Raw genomic sequence first — 21,017 nt, forward strand, 5'->3', positions numbered from 1 at the left:
CCCTCAATGCATAACAGTTTAGATATTTGTCATTTAAATGTTATGAAATAATTCGCTTGTGTCCATTATCTTGTGAGATAAATCCATGCAGAAAGAGATTTGTCCAAAAGAAGACAATTAATGCAAGTTATTGGATAAACATCCCAAATCTATTCTTATTTTAATTCTTATTTTATTTAAATAATTATGATTTTAGAAATACATTTGAGCAAATATACCTAATTTTGATTACTTTTATTGTGATAACTTCTATGTTGCTCTTCCGGAGCGGAGTTCATGATTGTTGATGATTGTTGAAACGTGAACACATGTTAACAAAAAAACACACCGGCATAGCAATATACAATTCATAGACAGCCAACATGAGAGATACACCGTTATCAAACTGCGAGCGAGACTTTTTACTCAAAGCTATTGAAGAAAAAAAGGTATCTGATGCATTTTGTGTATGCTGGCATGTGAATGAAACGTGCTAGCTGAGATAGCCAGATATGCTAGTTAGCTGGCATAAATCGCCAATTTAGATGTGGGAACCCAAACTAAAATATTGTACAGTGTCTATCTCTATCTACCAACGTTACAGAGTTTGTTAGAGTTCTGGGTCATTCTACATAACCTGTTGTAAACTTGAGCTACCTAGCTAGCTAATTATCTATAGATACATCATTGCTATATTAGCTATAAATATTTACGATAAATAATCTCACTCAATAATTTGTACCTGCAGCGCTTGGATGGGAGACAGACCTATGACTACAGGAGCATCAAGATCTCGTTCGGGACAGATTATGGATGCTGCTTTGTTGACCTGGGGAAGACGAGGCGAGTGTTCCTGCCTTTGGAGGCAGCCTAACGGCAAAGAAAGTACAGTTGAGCAGTGGCTCTCAACCAAAGCTACTGGCCTATCTAAAGCGGATAGTTGAGAAGACCAAAGGCTTACTGCTAAAATGTAGATGACGGGGTGCACCAGGCAAAGCCAAATGCACTTGGTGGTACAGTAACCGAAAATGGTTGACAACCACTGCAGTAGCCATTCTTAGTGGAGTTGGCTTTCTTGCTACTAACATGGCAGGCTTTTGCACTAAGTTTGCATAAATCTGAAAGGACTGGATACAAGTATGGCATTAGCTGTACCTTTCTATCTGATTGGCTTGGCAGAATTGTTTTGCCATATACCCATCCATCCTTTCAGATCTATAAAGCAGCATAGGTGACGGTGGTAGGGGCTAGGGCGGTTTGCCATTAAGTTTGTACGTTTGGGCTCCTGAGTGGCGCAGCGGTCAAAGGCACTGCATCTCAGTGCAAGAGGCGTCACTACAGTCCCTGGTTTGAATCCAGGCTGTATCTGGCCGGGGTAGGCCGTCATTGTAAATAAGAATTTGTTCTTAACTGACTTGCCTACTTAAATAAAGGTTAAATTAAAAAAAGGGTGTGTTCCTAACCTCCAGGATCATGGCCCAGGTGTCCTGTGAGCTCATTACTCCGAAAGAGAACCGACCGAATGAAGGAATCATGTTCTTCAACATTGAGCTGTCTCCCATGGCTTCACCAGCATTTGAGATGGGCAGGTAAGAGTCCTACTATGTTTTTACTTCACACATTGCAGGTTATGTGAATATGGCTAGTGTAAATTGCATCTGAAAAACAATAACTGATAAAATGTTGTATCTGCGTGGTTGTCGTCCCCGTCTTGATCTCTCTCTCTCTCTCTCTCGATCTCTAGGCAGTCAGAGCTGTTGGTGAAGCTGAACAGACAGTTGGAGAGATGCCTCAGGAACTCCAAGTGTATAGACACAGAGTCTCTGTGTGTGGTGTCTGGAGAGAAGGTACACACAAACACACACACACCTGAAGTTTGGCATAAAGGCTGTGAACGAAAGTCCCCAAGTTGGGTTTCAATTCCAGTCAATTCAGAAAGTAAACCAAATTCCAATTTGAAATGTTCTGCATTGAAGATAATTGTTATATCAGTTTACAGGAACTCAATATTTGGAAGGTGTTTTTAATGTTTTGTACACTCAGTGTATATCTACTGGTCTTCCAAGGTTTGCTACAGATCTATAATGTCTATATCTACCTGTCTATCTCTCCAGATGTGGTACAGATCAATGTCTGTGTAATTAGAGTGTGTCTGTGTATCTCCAGGTGTGGCAGATTAGGGTGGACGTCCACTTGCTGAACCACGATGGTAACCTGATGGACGCTGCCAGCATTGCTGCCATCGCGGCCCTCTGTCACTTCAGACGGCCCGATGTGGGAATCCAGGGAGAGGAAGTCACTGTGGTGAGGAGAGGGGTGGGGGCGACGCTACCGACAACTAATGCCATGGCAACAATCTTTGACATTGATTACACCCCTGGGTAGTGTTAATTAGGAACCAAACTGACTGAAACAGGAAGGGACCACCTGGATTTGTCTAATAAGACACACTAATTTTTGTCACGCGTTGCAAAAGGTTTTAAAAATGTAATCTGTTGCATGCCTTAAAGAACACAACCCCAATTAATAATGATTTAAGCCTTCATGTGTCTGTTCCACAGTACAGTACAGAGGAGAGAGACCCCATTCCCCTCAGCATCTACCACATGCCCATCTGTGTCAGTTTCTCCTTCTTCCAACAAGGGTAGGTCCATGTTATATAAGATCAACTGTATGTTTGATATCACTATCAGACAGTGATGGCTGCCATTGCAGTTCTCTCTCTGCCTCTCTTCCCTTTCCTCTCCTGTTCTTCTTCTCTCCACTGCTCTCTTCCCTTCCCTCTCCTGTTCTCCTTCTCTCCACTGCTCTCTTCCCTTTCCTCTCCTGTTCTCCTTCTCTCCACTGCTCTCTTCCCTTCCCTCTCCTGTTCTCCTTCTCTCCACTGTTCTCTTCCCTTTCCTCTCCTGTTCTCCTTCTCTCCACTGTTCTCTTCCCTTTCCTCTCCTGTTCTCCTTCTCTCCACTTTTCTCTACCCTTTCCTCTCCTGTTCTCCTTCTCTCCACTGCTCTCTTCCCTTTCCTCTCCTGTTCTCCTTCTCTCCACTGCTCTCTTCCCTTTCCTCTCCTGTTCTCCTTCTCTCCACTGCTCTCTTCCCTTCCCTCTCCTGTTCTCCTTCTCTCCACTGCTCTCTTCCCTTTCCTCTCCTGTTCTCCTTCTCTCCACTGCTCTCTTCCCTTTCCTCTCCTGTTCTCCTTCTCTCCACTGTTCTCTTCCCTTTCCTCTCCTGTTCTCCTTCTCTCCACTGTTCTCTTCCCTTTCCTCTCCTGTTCTCCTTCTCTCCACTGTTCTCTTCCCTTTCCTCTCCTGTTCTCATTCTCTCCACTGTTATCTTCCCTTTCCTCTCCTGTTCTCCTTCTCTCCACTGTTCTCTTCCCTTCCCTTCCCTCTCCTGTTCTCCTTCTCTCCACTGCTCTCTTCCCTTCCCTCCCCTTCCCTTCCCTTTCCTCTCCTGTTCTCCTTCTCTCCACTGCTCTCTTCCCTTTCCTCTCCTGTTCTCCTTCTCTCCACTGCTCTCTTCCCTTCCCTCTCCTGTTCTCCTTCTCTCCACTGCTCTCTTCCCTTTCCTCTCCTGTTCTCCTTCTCTCCACTGTTCTCATCCCTTTCCTCTCCTGTTCTCCTTCTCTCCACTGCTCTCTATGTCCTATCTCATATCCTCTCTCCTACCCCTCTCCCTCTGCTCCAGGACCTACCTGTTGGTTGACCCGTGTGAGCGTGAGGAGCGTGTGATGGACGGCCTGCTGATGATAGCCATGAACAAACACAGAGAGATCTGCTCCATCCAGTCTAGTGGAGGCATCATGCTGCTCAAAGACCAGGCAGGTACTGGGGAGCCGTAGAGATACAGTCAGCTGCTCAAAGACCAGGCGGGTCCTGGGGAGCCGTAGAGATACAGTGAGCTGCTCAAAGACCAGGCGGGTACTGGGGAGCCGTAGAGATACAGTCAGCTGCTCAAAGACCAGGCGGGTACTGGGGAGCCGTAGAGATACAGTCAGCTGCTCAAAGACCAGGCGGGTACTGGGGAGCTAATGCAACTCTGGAACCTTGTCCCTGTACGGGCAGACCCGGAATGCCAACCACGTCCACAACGACACTTTCTGCCCGCAAATCAGCATGCTAAACACTTGTCTAGATATCATAACCATGGCTTTGGTAGGCCAGGGGGCTGATAATATTCAGGATGGTTACTAGCGTACACTAGCTACTTCACTGTGAATTGTATCTCTAAAGCATGCTGTGTTTGTACAGGTCCTCAGGTGCAGTAAGATCGCCAGTGTCAAAGTGTCAGAGATCACAGAGCTAATCAACAAAGCCTTGGAGAATGACAAGAAAGCCAGGTGGGTCACGTCAACTTGGTCTCGTTAACGTTCATTTTGACTTTGTGGCTGTGCTACCTAGTGGAAACCCGTTTATATAAACCTCCGTGACTCTGGTGTTCCGTACTGTTGCTACTTCGGCGTTATTTAATTTTTGGATTCCAATAAAGTTCTCTTTTTGAATATCGGTTATTTCAGAAAGACTGGGGGTAAGTTTGGCTTCGCAGAGTCATTGCCCCAGGAGCGAATCACAGCGCTGAAAACGGACGTGTCACCTGTGGAAATGAGTGACGTCAAGGAGAAGGCCAATGAGATCGTCCAGAGAGCAGAGGTCCCACCCCAAACGTATCCCTTCAAAGAAAGTCTTGAATTTACTCTGAATAAATTTGTACTAGAAGACTCTATTTTCTCCAAGGGGGGGTCATCGTTTGTGGGCGAGTGAGTTAGTGAGCGAGTGAGTTGGTGTGCCTGTACTCTTGTTGTCTGTTATCTCAATGCTACTGATCCATGGTTTACTCTAGACTAGTCCTTCACCAACCGTGGGACAGCGTTCCCTCTCCAGTGTTAACTGCCCCAGGTACAGGTCAGGTGGGGGAGGGGCTAGAGAACTCCTGGGGTCTGGAGGAAGAGGAGGAGGAGGAAGAAGAAGAGACCATGGAGTTGGAAGAGGGACATAAGGAGAAGGGGAGAGGTAACTATTTGCTTAAGTTTTGTTTTCCTTGGGTGAGTGAAACTGACTAGCCTGGTCCCAGATCTGTTTGTGCTGTCTTCTATGGTCATAGTTGGCAAGACAGCACAAACGGATCTGGAACCAGGCTACAAAAATGGCAAGACAGCACAAAATGATCTGGAACCAGGCAAAAAAATTATAATCAATTGCTCCAGGGGCGCTGTGCTGCGCCTGACCCATTGCCTCCAGCCCCTCTGGGGGGGGGGGGGGGTTGATTTGTGAGCATAAAGGTACTTTTCTGTTCTTTAAGTTAACGATCAATAAAGTACTTCTCATCTTATTGTGAATGTGTGATTGTGTTTCCTAGGTGACATGGTGGTAATCTCAGACAGTGACAGCGAGGAGGAGGATGTTGTCATCTTGAACCAGGTAACAACAAAGTAAGTGACACTTTAGATTTTTTCTTCTGGGTTCTATAGAGCCCCTTTCTGTGTCTCCAGACATTGCCTCACGAGGGCGATGCGCGCAGGTTGGTGGCAGAACACCAGGGAGTTCTTATAGAACGGCAGCAAAAAATGCCTCTATTTACATGTTGCTTATGAGTGCATTTGACAGTACATGTGTATTATAATTGGATTTTACGGCTTGTACGTATGTCCTGCTTAATATAAAGTTTGTGTCATCATCGCAAATCAACTGCATTATACTTAAAAAACACTTCAACCAGTAAAATGGTTCTTTGGATAGCTTTTGCTACAGCATATGTCAATGAGGGTTAGCATTCTAGCTGACAACTGCTGCATCCAAAATATATATTTTTGCAAAGATCACAACGAAGTATAATCTTAGCGACTGTTCAAGCAAGAATCAAAACATCATTGTAAGCATATGAAAACCCCAAAAACGTATTTTGTTTAGAAGTAATTAAAGCGCAAGTCTAGACTATGTTGAATAGGTGCAGGTGGTGATGATTATCTTACTGCAGCTGTAACAGTATATCTTCCGTCCCTCTCCTCACCCCAACCTGGGCTTGAACCAGGGACCCTCTGCACACATCAACAACTGACACCCACGAAGCATCATTACCCATCGCGCCACAAAATCCGCAGCCCTTGCAGAGCAAGGGGAAAATCTACTTCAGGTCTCAGAGCGAGTGACGTCACCCGATTGAAACGCTTATTAGCGCGCACCACCACTAACTAACTAGCCATTTCACATTGGTTACTCAGCCAAGAGTCGTGTGCATCTGTTCGTGACGTCAGTGTGTTGTGTACTGGAAAGGGGTCTAGGCGTTTTATACAGATTACACACCAAATACACACCACACAAGTTCCATATAAATGACACCTCACTTTCAGACGGATTTCGTTTTTGGTTACACCCGCAAGCATATTGTCTCATTGCTGTTGTAAATGCAAACCATTCAAGTTATAATGTAAGGTTGGGTTTTTTCCAAAAACAACAAAACATCCTTCTGATCTAGTGAGAACAAGATATAGTGATGCTCATTTCATGTGTATATTATACATTAGTCTAATCATGAAAACAATAACCCTTTTACAATTGAAGTTGTGCTTACTTTGAGGAAGAAATGTACCATACTTTGTTTTGTTTCTCAGGGAGAAGGCCTCCAGCTCTAACCAACAGGGGGCAGTAGCCTCCAAGCAGAAGCAAAAGAAGAAGAGGAGGAAGTGATTTTTTTTTTCTTGAGCGGATGGAACATAAATACAAATAATTAGTAGACTGGAAATGGACCACAGGAAGCCCCAAAATATATAATATGACTAAAACAATAATTTCAAACCATGCTTACATTTGTATACAAACACTTGTCTCTATTATGCGTGAGAATACTTGGGAACAGATTTCCAAAATTAAAATAACTTGGAAGATGTTTTCCTGGTGTTTTTACAGTCCTTTTGTTTCCAACCATGAAAAAATATTTGTTTTTTTTGTTCAGAAAATTTGAGGGGCCCAATTAAACCACCCGCGGGCCAAATTCAAATTCAGCCAGTTGGGGAACCTTGCAGTAAAAAATGTTTTTTATATAAGGGACCACCTGAAGCATACACAGTATACAGTGGGGCAAAAAAGTATTTAGTCAGCCACCAATTGTGCAAGTTCTCCCACTTCAAAAGATGGGAGGCCTGTAATTTTCATCATAGGTACACATCAACTATGACAGACAAAATGGGAAAAAAATCCAGAAAATCACATTGTAGGATTTTTAATGAATTTATTTGCAAATTATGGTGGAAAATAAGTATTTTGTCACCTACAAACAAGCAAGATTTCTGGCTCTCACAGACCTGTAACTTCTTCTTTAAGAGGCTCCTCTGTCCTCCACTCGTTACCTGTATTAATGGCACCTGTTTGAACTTGTTATCAGTATAAAAAGGACGCCAGAAACAAAATTGTAGACCTGCACCAGGCTGGGAAGACTGAATCTGCAATAGGTAAGCAGCTTGGTTTGAAGAAATGAACTTTTGGAGCAATTATTAGGAAATGGAAGACATACAAGACCACTGATAATCTCCCTCGATCAGGGGCTCCACGGAAGATCTCACCCCGTGGGGTGAAAATTAGCAGAACCACACGGGGGGACCTAGTGAATGACCTGCAGAGAGCTGGGACCAAAGTAACAAAGCCTACCATCAGTAACACACTACGCCGCCAGGGACTCAAATCCTGCAGTGCCAGACGTGTCCCCCCTGCTTAAGCCAGTACATGTCCAGGCCCGTCTGAAGTTTGCTAGAGAGCATTTGGATGATCCAGAAGAGGATTGGGAGAATGTCATATGGTCGGATGAAACCAAAATATAACTCTTTGGTAAAAACTCAACTCGTCGTGTTTGGAGGACAAAGAATGCTGAGTTGCATCCAAAGAACACCATACCTACTGTGAAGCATGGGGGTGGAAACATCATGCTTTGGGGCTGTTTTTCTGCAAAGGGACCAGGACGACTGATCCGTGTAAAGGAAAGAATGAATGGGGCCATGTATCGTGAAATTTTGAGTGAAAACCTCCTTCCATCAGCAAGGGCATTGAAGATGAAACGTGGCTGGGTCTTTCAGCATGACAATGATCCCAAACACACCGCCCGGGCAATGAAGGAGTGGCTTCGTAAGAAGCATTTCAAGGTCCTGGAGTGGCCTAGCCAGTCTCCAGATCTCAACCCCATAGAAAATCTTTGGAGGGAGTTGAAAGTCCGTGTTGCCCAACGACAGCCCCAAAACATCACTGCTCTAGAGGAGATCTGCATGGAGGAATGGGCCAAAATACCAGCAACAGTGTGTGAAAACCTTGTGAAGACTTACAGAAAATGTTTGACCTGTGTCATTGCCAACAAAGGGTATATAACAAAGTATTGAGAAACTTTTGTTATTGACCAAATACTTATTTTCCACCATAATTTGCAAATAAATTCATTAAAAATCCTACAATGTGATTTTTCTGGATTATTTTTTTCTCATTTTGTCTGTCATAGTTGAAGTGTACCTCTCATCTTTTTAAGTGGGAGAACTTGCACAATTGGTGGCTGACTAAATACTTTTTTGCCCCACTGTATGTATTGTTTATTAGGCAGCTCCTGAAGCATACACAGTATATCAAATGTTATGTCACATGCGCCGAATACAGTGAAATTCTTACTTATATGCCCTTAACCAACAAGGCCGTTTTAAGAAAAATACCTAAATAAAAAGAAATTAAAGAAACAAATAATTAAAGAGCAGCAGTAAAATAACAATCGCAAGGGTATATATAGGGGGTACCGGTACAGAGTCAATGTGCGGGGGCACCGGTTAGTCGAGGTAATATGTACATGTAGGTAGAGTTATTAAAGTGACTGCATATATAATAACAGAGTAGCAGCATTGTAAAGAGGGGGGATGCAAATAGTCTGGGTAGCCATTTGATTAGATGTTCAGTAATCTTATGGCTTGGGGGTAGAAGCTGTTTAGAAGCCTCATGGACCCAGACTTGGCGCTCCGGTACAGCTTGCCGTGCAGTTGCAGAGAGAACAGTCTGACTAGGGTGGCTGTAGTCTGACAATTTTTAGGGCCTTCCTCTGACACCGCCTGGTATGGAGGTCCTGGATGGCAGAAAGGCACCACCTGAAGCATATGTACTTCAATAAAAATGTGTTGGATGTAAAGGATATGTCACTCTTTTGTGTCACTGTTTTTACTTAAGGCACGAGGGGCTGTAGTATATGGCCATATACCACAAACCCCTTATTGCTATTAAAAACTGGTTACCAACGTAATTAGACCAAACAAATGTTTTGTCAGACAATCAGTATTCAGGGCTTGAACCATACAGTTTATAAATACCTTTTTACACTGTAAACAAAATGGAGACTATGTAAAAAAAAAAAAGTGTATATATAGAGTTTTATTTGACATGGCAGATAGCAGAGGAGCTAGGAGTGAGTCACACTACAAAAGGCAGATTTAACAAAAATGTATGGAAATATGTTCCTAACGACTTTGATGGTGTGTGACTATTTCGTGTTAATTGTTTAGGAATACAGTAACATTCACAACAGATTGTATGATACCCAATCAACCTTCCTAGTGAAGACAAGTGTGTGCATTCAGCCGCAAAAGACATGCAGGTCCTACCGAGATTTGAACTCGGATCGCAGGATTCAGAGTCCTGAGTGCTAACCATTACACCATAGAACCTGTTGTGGCTCTGTGGAATGAAATGAAACATATTTATGGTACTGTTTGCGCCCTGTGCATGTTGGAAATCAGCAGTCGCAAGGAATTCATCTTAAGGAACTAGGAACTGGCATTGAAAAGTTATGTAGAAGTGTTAAACCAGAGGATATCAACAACCTCACTATTTTAGAGGGGGAAAAGCCCGCCGAATTTGAAAATGCAAGTTACTTGCTTGAGTTTGAGTTGAGATTCCGTGTTGAAGGACGCTCATTGCCCAACTCGAGTGAAAAAATAAATATATTGGCTAGTACGGGTATGGAACCCGCGACCTTATTAGCACGACGCTTTAACCAACTGAGCTAACCTACCTTTCGGAATCTATAAAATGTGCATAACACTATATAAGGTGAGAAAAGACTCAATAGCAGAGTGTCATAACAGTTATTGACCGCACCAGAGAAACAGTCGAGAAAAGACCACTTGCTTTAGGACGGGTATCAAACAAGCGACATTCAATTTATTAGCAAATTAGCTAACCGGCCTTGTGCGATAAATTGGAATTTTCATATCCATAGTTTATTTATCCAAAGCAAAGCCTCAATTAAATTAAATATTCTAAAGGTAATAGACAACACGAGAGAAAATAGGTCTTGGCCTGTAGGGGTATGGAACCCGCGACCTTCGCGTTATTAGCACGACGCTCTAACCAACTGAACTGACGGGCCTTCGTAATGTGTGGCATTTGCATATTTCCAACGCAAATAACGTAGTTAGGAAAAACTTTTAGAAATGTTTGATTGACTCTTTTTGGAGAACAGGAGGACTATTGTTTTACCATATTACCTTCATAGAAGGAATTTCTTGTGGGTTAGTGTTATTTCTAACATTAGATGGAGGGTATGAAAGCTGTTCGCCCTGCGCAGAAGCTGGTTAATTGCAAAAACCAGATAGGTCCTACCGAGATTTGAACTCGGATCGCAGGATTCAGAGTCCTGAGTGCTAACCATTACACCATAGAACCAGACTTCACAGAACAGCACGAATGGCTTACTTAGCGCTTAATTTCGGTGGAACTCCCGAACGGATGATTGAAATAACACAAGTTTGGGAGGTGAAAAGGTTGTTCCTCGTCCGTTTTGAAGGGAAAATACATAAAAAACGTGACTAATACATATATCAAACTATCACAACCACAACGGAAATACCAATTATTTCTGTATTGCCAAAACTGTTGGTCGAAGTCCGAGTTCAAATCTCGGTAGAACCTTTCTAGCTTTTGTGCTGAATTATTTACGTGGCCTACCAATAATCTAATTTCTAGCTATTTCTGTCCGGAAAATATTTTCTCTGTTTTTCCGGTGAACCAAGGACAGTAAAATCTGAACCAGAATTCTATGCTGTAAAGGTTATCACTCTGGATCTTGCAATCTGAGTTCAAATCTCGGTAGGACCTACCATGTGAATTAATCTGCCTCGTGGAACTGGAATATAGCTGTCCAACGATTGTTGAAAGTATTTGCAACACGTGATAGGAACGACAGTCCACATTTGCTAATTAAAACGCAGAATTTTTTTTATGTACAATTCCCAAAAGGATGTGTAATATGGTTCTATGGTGTAATGGTTAGCACTCTGGACTTTGAATCCAGTGATCCGAGTTCAAATCTCGGTAGAACCTTTCTAGCTTTTGTGCTGAATTATTCACGTGGCCTACCAATATTCTAATTTCTAGCTGTTTATCCGGTGAACAGATGACACGAAAATCTGAACACTTCAACAATTACTCTATATGGGGTTCTATGGTGTAATGGTTAACACTCAGGACTCTGAATCCTGCGATCCGAGTTCAAATCTCAGTAGGACCTACCTTGTTTTTGCAGTGACATACTCCTCTCCTGTCAACTTTAAAATAGCCTTGTGTGAAAGAAACAAGTGGGTGGGAGTCGATAAGCAGTCTTTGGTACGCACGAAAGACTAGCCTGCAGGAAATTCTTAAAATGAATGCCTAGTACATTTATTAATTGAAAACTTGCTGCCCCCCAATGAACTGAAAATAATTAAGATTTTTTTCAAGATGTTACATGGTAGGGTAGCCCAGGTCATACCGTTTCTGTCCAGAAAATATTTTCTCTGTTTTTCCTGTGAACCAAGGACAGTAAAATCTGAACCAGCATTCTATGCTGTAAAGGTTATCACTCTGGATCTTGCAATCTGAGTTCAAATCTCTGTAGGACCTACCATGTGAATTAATCTGCCTCGTGGAACTGGAATATAGCTGTCCAACGATTGTTGAAAGTATTTGCAACACGTGATAGGAACGACAGTCCACATTTGCTAATTAAAACGCGTAATTTTTTTTCGTTACAATTCCCAAATGGATGTATAATATGGTTCTATGTTGTAATGGTTAGCACTCTGGACTTTGAATCCAGTGATCCGAGTTCAAATCTCAGTAGAACCTTTCTAGCTTTTGTGCTGAATTATTCACGTGGCCTACCAATAATCTCATTTCTAGCTGTTTATCCGGTGAACAAATGACAGGAAAATCTGAACACTTCAGTAATTACTCTATATGGGGTTCTATGGTGTAATGGTTATCACTCAGGACTCTGAATCCTGCGATCCGAATTCAAATCTCAGTAGGACCTACCTTGTTTTTGCAGTGACATTCTCCTCTCCTGTCAACTTTAAAATAGTCTTGTGTGAAAGAAACAAGTGGGTGGGAGTCGATAAGCAGTCTTTGGTACGCACGAATGACTAGCCTGCAGGAAATTCTTAATATGAATGCCTAGTACATTTATTAATTGAAAACTTGCTGCCGCCCAATGAACTGAAAATAATTAAGATTTTTTTCAAGATGTTACATGGTAGGGTAGCCCAGGTGATACCGTTTCTGTCCAGAAAATATTTTCTCTGTTTTTCCTGTGAACCAAGGACAGTAAAATCTGAACCAGCATTCTATGCTGTAAAGGTTATCACTCTGGATCTTGCAATCTGAGTTCAAATCTCTGTAGGACCTACCATGTGAATTAATCTGCCTCGTGGAACTGGAATATAGCTGTCCAACGATTGTTGAAAGTATTTGCAACACGTGATTGGAACGACAGTCCACATTTGCTAATTAAAACGGCGTAATTTTTTTTCTGTACAATTCCCAAATGGATGTATAATATGGTTCTATGTTGTAATGCTTAGCACTCTGGACTTTGAATCCAGTGATCCGAGTTCAAATCTCAGTAGAACCTTTCTAGCTTTTGTGCTGAATTATTCACGTGGTCTACCAATATTCTCATTTCTAGCTGTTTATATAGTGAACAAATGACAGGAAAATCTGAACACTTCAATAATTACTCTATATGGGGTTCTATGGTGTAATGGTTAGCACTCAGGACTCTGAATCCTGCGATCCGAGTTCAAATCTCGGTAGGACCTACCTAGTTTTTGCAGTGACATACTCCTCTCCTGTCATCTTTTAAATAGTCTTGTGTGAAAGAAACAAGTGGGTGGGAGTGGATAAGCAGTCTTTGGTACGCACGAAAGACTAGCCTGCAGGAAATTCTTAATATGAATGCCTAGTACATTTATTAATTGAAAACTTGCTGCCCCCCAATGAACTGAAAATAATTAAGATTTTTTTCAAGATGTTACATGGTAGGGTAGCCCAGGTCATACCGTTTCTGTCCAGAAAATATTTTCTCTGTTTTTCCTGTGAACCAAGGACAGTAAAATCTGAACCAGCATTCTATGCTGTAAAGGTTATCACTCTGGATCTTGCAATCTGAGTTCAAATCTCTGTAGGACCTACCATGTGAATTAATCTGCCTCGTGGACTGGAATATAGCTGTCCAACGATTGTTGAAAGTATTTGCAACACGTGATAGGAACGACAGTCCACATTTGCTAATTAAAACGCGTATTTTTTTTTCGTTACAATTCCCAAATGGATGTATAATATGGTTCTATGTTGTAATGGTTAGCACTCTGGACTTTGAATCCAGTGATCCGAGTTCAAATCTCAGTAGAACCTTTCTAGCTTTTGTGCTGAATTATTCACGTGGCCTACCAATAATCTCATTTCTAGCTGTTTATCCGGTGAACAAATGACAGGAAAATCTGAACACTTCAGTAATTACTCTATATGGGGTTCTATGGTGTAATGGTTATCACTCAGGACTCTGAATCCTGCGATCCGAATTCAAATCTCAGTAGGACCTACCTTGTTTTTGCAGTGACATACTCCTCTCCTGTCAACTTTAAAATAGTCTTGTGTGAAAGAAACAAGTGGGTGGGAGTCGATAAGCAGTCTTTGGTACGCACGAATGACTAGCCTGCAGGAAATTCTTAATATGAATGCCTAGTACATTTATTAATTGAAAACTTGCTGCCCCCCAATGAACTGAAAATAATTAAGATTTTTTTCAAGATGTTACATGGTAGGGTAGCCCAGGTGATACCGTTTCTGTCCAGAAAATATTTTCTCTGTTTTTCCTGTGAACCAAGGACAGTAAAATCTGAACCAGCATTCTATGCTGTAAAGGTTATCACTCTGGATCTTGCAATCTGAGTTCAAATCTCTGTAGGACCTACCATGTGAATTAATCTGCCTCGTGGAACTGGAATATAGCTGTCCAACGATTGTTGAAAGTATTTGCAACACGTGATTGGAACGACAGTCCACATTTGCTAATTAAAACGCGTAATTTTTTTTCTGTACAATTCCCAAATGGATGTATAATATGGTTCTATGTTGTAATGCTTAGCACTCTGGACTTTGAATCCAGTGATCCGAGTTCAAATCTCAGTAGAACCTTTCTAGCTTTTGTGCTGAATTATTCACGTGGTCTACCAATATTCTCATTTCTAGCTGTTTATATAGTGAACAAATGACAGGAAAATCTGAACACTTCAATAATTACTCTATATGGGGTTCTATGGTGTAATGGTTAGCACTCAGGACTCTGAATCCTGCGATCCGAGTTCAAATCTCGGTAGGACCTACCTAGTTTTTGCAGTGACATACTCCTCTCCTGTCATCTTTTAAATAGTCTTGTGTGAAAGAAACAAGTGGGTGGGAGTGGATAAGCAGTCTTTGGTACGCACGAAAGACTAGCCTGCAGGAAATTCTTAATATGAATGCCTAGTACATTTATTAATTGAAAACTTGCTGCCCTCCAATGAACTGAAAATAATTAAGATTTTTTTCAAGATGTTACATGGTAGGGTAGCCCAGGTCATACCGTTTCTGTCCAGAAAATATTTTCTCTGTTTTTCCTGTGAACCAAGGACAGTAAAATCTGAACCAGCATTCTATGCTGTAAAGGTTATCACTCTGGATCTTGCAATCTGAGTTCAAATCTCTGTAGGACCTACCATGTGAATTAATCTGCCTCGTGGAACTGGAATATAGCTGTCCAACGATTGTTGAAAGTATTTGCAACACGTGATAGGAACGACAGTCCACATTTGCTAATTAAAACGCGTATTTTTTTTTCGTTACAATTCCCAAATGGATGTATAATATGGTTCTATGTTGTAATGGTTAGCACTCTGGACTTTGAATCCAGTGATCCGAGTTCAAATCTCAGTAGAACCTTTCTAGCTTTTGTGCTGAATTATTCACGTGGCCTACCAATAATCTCATTTCTAGCTGTTTATCCGGTGAACAAATGACAGGAAAATCTGAACACTTCAGTAATTACTCTATATGGGGTTCTATGGTGTAATGGTTAGCACTCAGGACTCTGAATCCTGCGATCCGAGTTCAAATCTCGGTAGGACCTACCTAGTTTTTGCAGTGACATACTCCTCTCCTGTCATCTTTTAAATAGTCTTGTGTGAAAGAAACAAGTGGGTGGGAGTGGATAAGCAGTCTTTGGTACGCTCGAAAGACTAGCCTGCAGGAAATTCTTAATATGAATGCCTAGTACATTTATTAATTGAAAACTTGCTGCCCCCCAATGAACTGAAAATAATTAAGATTTTTTTCAAGATGTTACATGGTAGGGTAGCCCAGGTGATACCGTTTCTGTCCAGAAAATATTTTCTCTGTTTTTCCTGTGAACCAAGGACAGTAAAATCTGAACCAGCATTCTATGCTGTAAAGGTTATCACTCTGGATCTTGCAATCTGAGTTCAAATCTCTGTAGGACCTACCATGTGAATTAATCTGCCTCGTGGAACTGGAATATAGCTGTCCAACGATTGTTGAAAGTATTTGCAACACGTGATAGGAACGACAGTCCACATTTGCTAATTAAAACGCGTAATTTTTTTTTCGTTACAATTCCCAAATGGATGTATAATATGGTTCTATGTTGTAATGGTTAGCACTCTGGACTTTGAATCCAGTGATCCGAGTTCAAATCTCAGTAGAACCTTTCTAGCTTTTGTGCTGAATTATTCACGTGGCCTACCAATAATCTCATTTCTAGCTGTTTATCCGGTGAACAAATGACAGGAAAATCTGAACACTTCAGTAATTACTCTATATGGGGTTCTATGGTGTAATGGTTATCACTCAAGACTCTGAATCCTGCGATCCGAATTCAAATCTCAGTAGGACCTACCTTGTTTTTGCAGTGACATTCTCCTCTCCTGTCAACTTTAAAATAGTCTTGTGTGAAAGAAACAAGTGGGTGGGAGTCGATAAGCAGTCTTTGGTACGCACGAATGACTAGCCTGCAGGAAATTCTTAATATGAATGCCTAGTACATTTATTAATTGAAAACTTGCTGCCCCCCAATGAACTGAAAATAATTAAGATTTTTTTCAAGATGTTACATGGTAGGGTAGCCCAGGTGATACCGTTTCTGTCCAGAAAATATTTTCTCTGTTTTTCCTGTGAACCAAGGACAGTAAAATCTGAACCAGCATTCTATGCTGTAAAGGTTATCACTCTGGATCTTGCAATCTGAGTTCAAATCTCTGTAGGACCTACCATGTGAATTAATCTGCCTCGTGGAACTGGAATATAGCTGTCCAACGATTGTTGAAAGTATTTGCAACACGTGATTGGAACGACAGTCCACATTTGCTAATTAAAACGCGTAATTTTTTTTCTGTACAATTCCCAAATGGATGTATAATATGGTTCTATGTTGTAATGCTTAGCACTCTGGACTTTGAATCCAGTGATCCGAGTTCAAATCTCAGTAGAACCTTTCTAGCTTTTGTGCTGAATTATTCACGTGGTCTACCAATATTCTAATTTCTAGCTGTTTATATAGTGAACAAATGACAGGAAAATCTGAACACTTCAATAATTACTCTATATGGGGTTCTATGGTGTAATGGTTAGCACTCAGGACTCTGAATCCTGCGATCCGAGTTCAAATCTCGGTAGGACCTACCTAGTTTTTGCAGTGACATACTCCTCTCCTGTCATCTTTTAAATAGTCTTGTGTGAAAGAAACAAGTGGGTGGGAGTCGATAAGCAGTCTTTGGTACGCACGAATGACTAGCCTGCAGGAAATTCTTAATATGAATGCCTAGTACATTTATTAATTGAAAACTTGCTGACCCCCAATGAACTGAAAATAATTAAGATTTTTTTCAAGATGTTACATGGTAGGGTAGCCCAGGTCATACCGTTTCTGTCCAGAAAATATTTTCTCTGTTTTTCCTGTGAACCAAGGACAGTAAAATCTGAACCAGCATTCTATGCTGTAAAGGTTATCACTCTGGATCTTGCAATCTGAGTTCAAATCTCTGTAGGACCTACCATGTGAATTAATCTGCCTCGTGGAACTGGAATATAGCTGTCCAACGATTGTTGAAAGTATTTGCAACACGTGATAGGAACGACAGTCCACATTTGCTAATTAAAACGCGTAATTTTTTTTCGTTACAATTCCCAAATGGATGTATAATATGGTTCTATGTTGTAATGGTTAGCACTCTGGACTTTGAATCCAGTGATCCGAGTTCAAATCTCAGTAGAACCTTTCTAGCTTTTGTGCTGAATTATTCACGTGGCCTACCAATAATCTCATTTCTAGCTGTTTATCCGGTGAACAAATGACAGGAAAATCTGAACACTTCAGTAATTACTCTATATGGGGTTCTATGGTGTAATGGTTATCACTCAGGACTCTGAATCCTGCGATCCGAGTTCAAATCTCAGTAGGACCTACCTTGTTTTTGCAGTGACATTCTCCTCTCCTGTCAACTTTAAAATAGTCTTGTGTGAAAGAAACAAGTGGGTGGGAGTCGATAAGCAGTCTTTGGTACGCACGAATGACTAGCCTGCAGGAAATTCTTAATATGAATGCCTAGTACATTTATTAATTGAAAACTTGCTGCCCCCCAATGAACTGAAAATAATTACGATTTTTTTCAAGATGTTACATGGTAGGGTAGCCCAGGTGATACCGTTTCTGTCCAGAAAATATTTTCTCTGTTTTTCCTGTGAACCAAGGACAGTAAAATCTGAACCAGCATTCTATGCTGTAAAGGTTATCACTCTGGATCTTGCAATCTGAGTTCAAATCTCTGTAGGACCTACCATGTGAATTAATCTGCCTCGTGGAACTGGAATATAGCTGTCCAACGATTGTTGAAAGTATTTGCAACACGTGATAGGAACGACAGTCCACATTTGCTAATTAAAACGCGTAATTTTTTTTCTGTACAATTCCCAAATGGATGTATAATATGGTTCTATGTTGTAATGCTTAGCACTCTGGACTTTGAATCCAGTGATCCGAGTTCAAATCTCAGTAGAACCTTTCTAGCTTTTGTGCTGAATTATTCACGTGGTCTACCAATATTCTCATTTCTAGCTGTTTATATAGTGAACAAATGACAGGAAAATCTGAACACTTCAATAATTACTCTATATGGGGTTCTATGGTGTAATGGTTAGCACTCAGGACTCTGAATCCTGTGATCCGAGTTCAAATCTCGGTAGGACCTACCTATTTTTTGCAGTGACATACTCCTCTCCTGTCATCTTTTAAATAGTCTTGTGTGAAAGAAACAAGTGGGTGGGAGTGGATAAGCAGTCTTTGGTACGCACGAAAGACTAGCCTGCAGGAAATTCTTAATATGAATGCCTAGTACATTTATTAATTGAAAACTTGCTGCCCCCCAATGAACTGAAAATAATTAAGATTTTTTTCAAGATGTTACATGGTAGGGTAGCCCAGGTCATACCGTTTCTGTCCAGAAAATATTTTCTCTGTTTTTCCTGTGAACCAAGGACAGTAAAATCTGAACCAGCATTCTATGCTGTAAAGGTTATCACTCTGGATCTTGCAATCTGAGTTCAAATCTCTGTAGGACCTACCATGTGAATTAATCTGCCTCGTGGAACTGGAATATAGCTGTCCAACGATTGTTGAAAGTATTTGCAACACGTGATAGGAACGACAGTCCACATTTGCTAATTAAAACGCGTAATTTTTTTTCGTTACAATTCCCAAATGGATGTATAATATGGTTCTATGTTGTAATGGTTAGCACTCTGGACTTTGAATCCAGTGATCCGAGTTCAAATCTCAGTAGAACCTTTCTAGCTTTTGTGCTGAATTATTCACGTGGCCTACCAATAATCTCATTTCTAGCTGTTTATCCGGTGAACAAATGACAGGAAAATCTGAACACTTCAGTAATTACTCTATATGGGGTTCTATGGTGTAATGGTTAGCACTCAGGACTCTGAATCCTGCGATCCGAGTTCAAATCTCGGTAGGACCTACCTAGTTTTTGCAGTGACATACTCCTCTCCTGTCATCTTTTAAATAGTCTTGTGTGAAAGAAACAAGTGGGTGGGAGTGGATAAGCAGTCTTTGGTACGCACGAAAGACTAGCCTGCAGGAAATTCTTAATATGAATGCCTAGTACATTTATTAATTGAAAACTTGCTGCCCCCCAATGAACTGAAAATAATTAAGATTTTTTTCAAGATGTTACATGGTAGGGTAGCCCAGGTCATACCGTTTCTGTCCAGAAAATATTTTCTCTGTTTTTCCTGTGAACCAAGGACAGTAAAATCTGAACCAGCATTCTATGCTGTAAAGGTTATCACTCTGGATCTTGCAATCTGAGTTCAAATCTCTGTAGGACCTACCATGTGAATTAATCTGCCTCGTGGAACTGGAATATAGCTGTCCAACGATTGTTGAAAGTATTTGCAACACGTGATAGGAACGACAGTCCACATTTGCTAATTAAAACGCGTAATTTTTTTTCGTTACAATTCCCAAATGGATGTATAATATGGTTCTATGTTGTAATGGTTAGCACTCTGGACTTTGAATCCAGTGATCCGAGTTCAAATCTCAGTAGAACCTTTCTAGCTTTTGTGCTGAATTATTCACGTGGCCTACCAATAATCTCATTTCTAGCTGTTTATCCGGTGAACAAATGACAGGAAAATCTGAACACTTCAGTAATTACTCTATATGGGGTTCTATGGTGTAATGGTTATCACTCAGGACTCTGAATCCTGCGATCCGAGTTCAAATCTCAGTAGGACCTACCTTGTTTTTGCAGTGACATTCTCCTCTCCTGTCAACTTTAAAATAGTCTTGTGTGAAAGAAACAAGTGGGTGGGAGTCGATAAGCAGTCTTTGGTACGCACAAATGGCTAGCCTGCAGGAAATTCTTAATATGAATGCCTAGTACATTTATTAATTGAAAACTTGCTGCCCCCCAATGAACTGAAAATAATTAAGATTTTTTTCAAGATGTTACATGGTAGGGTAGCCCAGGTGATACCGTTTCTGTCCAGAAAATATTTTCTCTGTTTTTCCTGTGAACCAAGGACAGTAAAATCTGAACCAGCATTCTATGCTGTAAAGGTTATCACTCTGGATCTTGCAATCTGAGTTCAAATCTCTGTAGGACCTACCATGTGAATTAATCTGCCTCGTGGAACTGGAATATAGCTGTCCAACGATTGTTGAAAGTATTTGCAACACGTGATAGGAACGACAGTCCACATTTGCTAATTAAAACGCGTAATTTTTTTTTCGTTACAATTCCCAAATGGATGTATAATATGGTTCTATGTTGTAATGGTTAGCACTCTGGACTTTGAATCCAGTGATCCGAGTTCAAATCTCAGTAGAACCTTTCTAGCTTTTGTGCTGAATTATTCACGTGGCCTACCAATAATCTCATTTCTAGCTGTTTATCCGGTGAACAAATGACAGGAAAATCTGAACACTTCAGTAATTACTCTATATGGGGTTCTATGGTGTAATGGTTATCACTCAGGACTCTGAATCCTGCGATCCGAGTTCAAATCTCAGTAGGACCTACCTTGATTTTGCAGTGACATACTCCTCTCCTGTCAACTTTAAAATAGTCTTGTGTGAAAGAAACAAGTGGGTGGGAGTCGATAAGCAGTCTTTGGTACGCACGAATGGCTAGCCTGCAGGA

At 41.1% G+C, this 21,017-nt stretch overlaps 1 protein-coding gene and 21 non-coding genes across 23 annotated transcripts; 20 read left to right on the forward strand and 2 right to left on the reverse strand.

The window, feature by feature from the left end:
• The first annotated feature begins 256 nt into the window (after positions 1–256).
• Positions 257–6,859, forward strand: LOC100286629 (exosome complex component RRP45). Of its 2 annotated transcripts, none has more exons than XM_045723100.1 (12): positions 257–428; positions 728–822; positions 1,449–1,568; positions 1,724–1,826; positions 2,146–2,283; positions 2,541–2,623; positions 3,665–3,797; positions 4,228–4,316; positions 4,494–4,640; positions 4,844–4,986; positions 5,333–5,405; positions 6,585–6,859. In XM_045723100.1, exons 1-12 carry the CDS (start codon positions 363–365, stop codon positions 6,658–6,660), a joined length of 1,266 nt encoding a protein of 421 aa, XP_045579056.1. In that variant the 5' UTR covers positions 257–362; the 3' UTR covers positions 6,661–6,859. The 2 variants fall into 2 exon arrangements, with proteins under 2 accessions (XP_045579056.1, XP_045579057.1); XM_045723101.1 differs by having other exon boundaries at positions 263–428; positions 5,333–5,394.
• Positions 6,860–9,581: 2,722 nt separating this feature from the next.
• trnaq-cug (transfer RNA glutamine (anticodon CUG)) lies at positions 9,582–9,653 on the reverse strand. Its single transcript has one exon. It is a non-coding gene; the product is annotated as a tRNA-Gln (tRNA).
• A 928-nt stretch (positions 9,654–10,581) lies between these two features.
• Positions 10,582–10,653, reverse strand: trnaq-cug (transfer RNA glutamine (anticodon CUG)). Its single transcript has one exon. It is a non-coding gene; the product is annotated as a tRNA-Gln (tRNA).
• A 585-nt stretch (positions 10,654–11,238) lies between these two features.
• Positions 11,239–11,310, forward strand: trnaq-uug (transfer RNA glutamine (anticodon UUG)). The gene has a single exon. It is a non-coding gene; the product is annotated as a tRNA-Gln (tRNA).
• Positions 11,311–11,425: 115 nt separating this feature from the next.
• Positions 11,426–11,497, forward strand: trnaq-cug (transfer RNA glutamine (anticodon CUG)). Its single transcript has one exon. It is a non-coding gene; the product is annotated as a tRNA-Gln (tRNA).
• Positions 11,498–12,021: 524 nt separating this feature from the next.
• On the forward strand, positions 12,022–12,093 carry trnaq-uug (transfer RNA glutamine (anticodon UUG)). The gene has a single exon. It is a non-coding gene; the product is annotated as a tRNA-Gln (tRNA).
• Positions 12,094–12,992: 899 nt separating this feature from the next.
• trnaq-cug (transfer RNA glutamine (anticodon CUG)) lies at positions 12,993–13,064 on the forward strand. The gene has a single exon. It is a non-coding gene; the product is annotated as a tRNA-Gln (tRNA).
• A 523-nt stretch (positions 13,065–13,587) lies between these two features.
• On the forward strand, positions 13,588–13,659 carry trnaq-uug (transfer RNA glutamine (anticodon UUG)). The gene has a single exon. It is a non-coding gene; the product is annotated as a tRNA-Gln (tRNA).
• Positions 13,660–14,557: 898 nt separating this feature from the next.
• On the forward strand, positions 14,558–14,629 carry trnaq-cug (transfer RNA glutamine (anticodon CUG)). Its single transcript has one exon. It is a non-coding gene; the product is annotated as a tRNA-Gln (tRNA).
• Positions 14,630–15,153: 524 nt separating this feature from the next.
• trnaq-uug (transfer RNA glutamine (anticodon UUG)) lies at positions 15,154–15,225 on the forward strand. The gene has a single exon. It is a non-coding gene; the product is annotated as a tRNA-Gln (tRNA).
• A 115-nt stretch (positions 15,226–15,340) lies between these two features.
• Positions 15,341–15,412, forward strand: trnaq-cug (transfer RNA glutamine (anticodon CUG)). Its single transcript has one exon. It is a non-coding gene; the product is annotated as a tRNA-Gln (tRNA).
• A 525-nt stretch (positions 15,413–15,937) lies between these two features.
• On the forward strand, positions 15,938–16,009 carry trnaq-uug (transfer RNA glutamine (anticodon UUG)). The gene has a single exon. It is a non-coding gene; the product is annotated as a tRNA-Gln (tRNA).
• Positions 16,010–16,907: 898 nt separating this feature from the next.
• On the forward strand, positions 16,908–16,979 carry trnaq-cug (transfer RNA glutamine (anticodon CUG)). Its single transcript has one exon. It is a non-coding gene; the product is annotated as a tRNA-Gln (tRNA).
• Positions 16,980–17,503: 524 nt separating this feature from the next.
• trnaq-uug (transfer RNA glutamine (anticodon UUG)) lies at positions 17,504–17,575 on the forward strand. The gene has a single exon. It is a non-coding gene; the product is annotated as a tRNA-Gln (tRNA).
• A 115-nt stretch (positions 17,576–17,690) lies between these two features.
• trnaq-cug (transfer RNA glutamine (anticodon CUG)) lies at positions 17,691–17,762 on the forward strand. Its single transcript has one exon. It is a non-coding gene; the product is annotated as a tRNA-Gln (tRNA).
• Positions 17,763–18,473: 711 nt separating this feature from the next.
• Positions 18,474–18,545, forward strand: trnaq-cug (transfer RNA glutamine (anticodon CUG)). The gene has a single exon. It is a non-coding gene; the product is annotated as a tRNA-Gln (tRNA).
• Positions 18,546–19,069: 524 nt separating this feature from the next.
• Positions 19,070–19,141, forward strand: trnaq-uug (transfer RNA glutamine (anticodon UUG)). The gene has a single exon. It is a non-coding gene; the product is annotated as a tRNA-Gln (tRNA).
• A 115-nt stretch (positions 19,142–19,256) lies between these two features.
• On the forward strand, positions 19,257–19,328 carry trnaq-cug (transfer RNA glutamine (anticodon CUG)). The gene has a single exon. It is a non-coding gene; the product is annotated as a tRNA-Gln (tRNA).
• A 524-nt stretch (positions 19,329–19,852) lies between these two features.
• trnaq-uug (transfer RNA glutamine (anticodon UUG)) lies at positions 19,853–19,924 on the forward strand. The gene has a single exon. It is a non-coding gene; the product is annotated as a tRNA-Gln (tRNA).
• A 115-nt stretch (positions 19,925–20,039) lies between these two features.
• On the forward strand, positions 20,040–20,111 carry trnaq-cug (transfer RNA glutamine (anticodon CUG)). The gene has a single exon. It is a non-coding gene; the product is annotated as a tRNA-Gln (tRNA).
• A 525-nt stretch (positions 20,112–20,636) lies between these two features.
• Positions 20,637–20,708, forward strand: trnaq-uug (transfer RNA glutamine (anticodon UUG)). The gene has a single exon. It is a non-coding gene; the product is annotated as a tRNA-Gln (tRNA).
• Positions 20,709–20,823: 115 nt separating this feature from the next.
• Positions 20,824–20,895, forward strand: trnaq-cug (transfer RNA glutamine (anticodon CUG)). The gene has a single exon. It is a non-coding gene; the product is annotated as a tRNA-Gln (tRNA).
• Positions 20,896–21,017: the final 122 nt, after the last annotated feature.

This window comes from Salmo salar, chromosome ssa08 (assembly GCF_905237065.1).
Source record: "Salmo salar chromosome ssa08, Ssal_v3.1, whole genome shotgun sequence".
NCBI lineage: Eukaryota > Metazoa > Chordata > Actinopteri > Salmoniformes > Salmonidae > Salmo > Salmo salar.

What these genes read in the sequence shown, in the direction of transcription:
- LOC100286629 (XM_045723100.1), top strand. Translation starts at nt 363, where the DNA reads ATGAGAGATACACCGTTATCAAACTGCGAGCGAGACTTTTTACTCAAA. An exon ending in ACATAAGGAGAAGGGGAGAG is followed by an intron (nt 4,987 to 5,332) that starts GTAACTATTTGC and finishes TGTGTTTCCTAG; the next exon opens with GTGACATGGTGGTAATCTCA. An exon ending in TTGAACCAGGTAACAACAAA is followed by an intron (nt 5,406 to 6,584) that starts GTAAGTGACACT and finishes TTTGTTTCTCAG; the next exon opens with GGAGAAGGCCTCCAGCTCTA.